The following is a 2,973-nucleotide window of genomic DNA, read 5'->3' as shown; positions in this document are numbered from 1 at the left end:
AACAGCTTTGAGGCCTAAAATAAAATAATTCCACAACAAAAGTGCTTTTATTAAGTAAAAACCTTCATAAACCATGTGGGGAGCATGTCCCATGAATATTTAGATTTATGGTCATTATATATTTAAATTAATACATTATTACATTACATTTATTACATTTGTTTCTCCCCAATCATAAATATTTGGTATATTTTATTTTTTTAGTGAATTATACTTTTAATATCTGATGGTTCTTCTGCACATTTAAATTCCTTCATTAGCACATGGATATCCTATTAAAACATTAAAAAGTTGTAGAGATATATGCATTGCAGCTACAGAAACATGAAAAGGTCCGTTAAAGATGAAATAACCCCATGAGGTGTCACTAAGTCACATCCCTCTTCTAGTATTTCACATTCATCAACAGTGGTGTGCAAGTCTGATCACAATGTGTGTATGCACTGTGTGAATGTGGATGTACATAATGGCATCTTCACAAGGCACTGCCATTCTCTGCCTAGAGAAACTTGATATAGTAATTAGAAGTTGCGTGTTTGTTTTCATCTCCACATACAGACGTTACACTTTTTACACTTGTTCACTTGATATTGCTGTTTTCTTTAGTAGTATCCAAATAACATGATCAAAATGGGTGCCTAATTTTCACCAGATACAGAACTTTCTTGTTTTTGCATTTTGTGAGAATTTATACACCTGGGTTCAACCATTTCCCAGAAGCCGTAATATCACATGACAATAATATGAAGTATTAACACATAAAAGGATTAAACATCGAATAACACTATTTCCTTCAATACACCAAATATCAATAGCACAATATACCATAACTTCAATTTAGCAATAATTATAGAAAGTCAAATACAAGAACTCATAAAACAGTTTCCACCCCTTTCCACTCATACTTGGTATCTCCCACTCCCCATGATGCAACACAGCAAAGGTATAAAAAGGCTGACAAAAGTCCTTTCGGGTCTTTTACTCAGTTCAAGATGGCCACCACTATGTATGCTGATCCAGGTAATAGCCAACAGTTTATAAGAAAAACTTAAATGTCCACTGGTTTTAGTGTTCAGGTGTGTAAATGTGGATGTGTATGTGTGTGTGTGTGTGTGTGTGTGTGTGTGTGTGTGTGTGTGTGTTTACCTTGCATTATCCCACAGAATAAACATATGGTGCATTGTGCAACCTGCATTTTTAAATTAATAATTGTACATAATAAATTAAAACATTATAATAAATACATATTTTAAAAAATATATTCTATGTAAATTTTATTTGTCATATTTAGTTATATTTGAGTTATATTTGAAAATACTGTGAATATTTTCAAATGAATTCTTCAACTGGATTTAGATAATCTTGCAGATATGTCATGAGAATCAGCAGGAAGCTATCATAAAACCTCAAGAGTTATGTGTTATGAATAAAATCTTTACAGGGGTGCCTTGATACAGTAAATCAAGTTTCAGTTTGTTCTGATTTCATTAAAACACCCACATTAAGGAATAGTTTTATTACAATTTTGTATTTTCCATACCCATTCCAACCCCATTATTTTCTTTCTTCCGGGAAACACAAAAGGAGATCTTAGGCAGAATGTCTCATGAACTTACGATAGCTTTTAAGTCATTGTTCACTGATACTCTTTCCATTTGCCAACTTTTAAATCTCATTTGCCATGATTAGTTCAAATGTTATTTGGTCAGTGCTTAACAGTGGTTTTGTTTCATATGATAATGACTCCAGTTTATAAGAAAGTGAAAATATTGGTGATGCCTGAACATAAGTTTGTGTCATGGTGACTTTTGTCTGCATTGCCTTCCTGCAGGTTCATTGGCAGTGTCAGTGACGGACATGACAGCACCTGTGGTCGGTTCATCAGGCGGAGTCTACGCTCTGGTCTCCGCCCACCTCGCCAACGTTGTCATGGTAATCAAGAAATGTCTATATTTTCAGTTTGAGCAGTTGTGAAAATGTGTTGCTCTAGAAAATTAATATTGTTCAGCATCAGTTTTTGATAATGCTTAGAGATATCAAATAATCCATTAATCACAGTGGTGACACTAAGTGGTACTGTATGTGTAGTATATAGACTTCAATCTTAATTCAGCTCCTATTTTGAAAAATATCAGGATGCCCTTGACTCAAACTGTCAGGATAAAGGATGAGTGTGAAGTTCAGCCTGATGCCTCGTCACAAAAAATTACTCAACTTCAAGCAATTAGCCCTCTCTGTCGTGTATGTGTGTGATTCACCTGCCTCTTTTTCCACCTTTATTTCAGATACAGATTATCAAATAGCTGAAAGATTGTAAGGTTCGCCTTTTAGTCATGCATATGATATTGAGCACGTTTACATGCACACCAGTAAACTGATAACTCACAAATAAATATCCGCTTATCAAAATAACCAGCTTTCCTATGGAATAAAATCACTGTCAAAAATAATCGTACGTAATTCAAAGCATTTGTGTGTCATTTTAATTTACTCGTGCGTAATTTAAAAGTATTGTATGTAATTCTGTTTTTTGTCAGAGTTGGATTCCAAAATCTACGCCCACGACAGTTTACAGATACGAGATTGTGTGTGTTTGTTAGAGTACAACTCCAAAATGTACGACTATGACAGTTTACAGACACAACGCTTGTTTTCACAACAGCTCTGTTACACGCACGACATGCGAATTGCGACCACGAAGTGCGGTGTGCGAAACGACTGTCAAAAATACGTCATCATTGTCACAGGCATTACTATCGAGGGAAGATGAATCGATTCCACGAAGTGCGCATGCGCCCCACCACCGTTTTAAACCACTGGCGCCAAAATGGCGGATCTTTTTTTTTTTTTATTGCAATTGAAAGAATAACAACAGTTATGAAGTAACATGGTGCTAACGAACATCACATGAAGTTAGACAAGCTACACAAATTAACAAAATATACCAATGATAAAGAAGAAAAAAAAAGAAAG

The 2,973-nt window shown here is 34.8% G+C and overlaps 1 protein-coding gene across 2 annotated transcripts in view; it reads left to right on the top strand.

The window, feature by feature from the left end:
- Positions 1-2,973, top strand: part of LOC107701837 (rhomboid-related protein 3-like) — an 82,645-nt gene that overhangs the window by 65,048 nt on the left and 14,624 nt on the right. For both annotated transcript variants that reach the window (XM_016503968.1, XM_016503969.1), the window contains one exon: positions 1,832-1,932. In XM_016503968.1, the coding sequence (XP_016359454.1) occupies positions 1,832-1,932 (101 nt within the window). The remainder of the gene's footprint in view (positions 1-1,831; positions 1,933-2,973) is intronic.

This window comes from Sinocyclocheilus anshuiensis, unplaced genomic scaffold, assembly GCF_001515605.1.
Source record: "Sinocyclocheilus anshuiensis isolate Anshui unplaced genomic scaffold, SAMN03320099.WGS_v1.1 scaffold310, whole genome shotgun sequence".
NCBI classification, from domain to species: domain Eukaryota; kingdom Metazoa; phylum Chordata; class Actinopteri; order Cypriniformes; family Cyprinidae; genus Sinocyclocheilus; species Sinocyclocheilus anshuiensis.
This window is presented reverse-complemented; position numbering and strand designations above follow the sequence as displayed.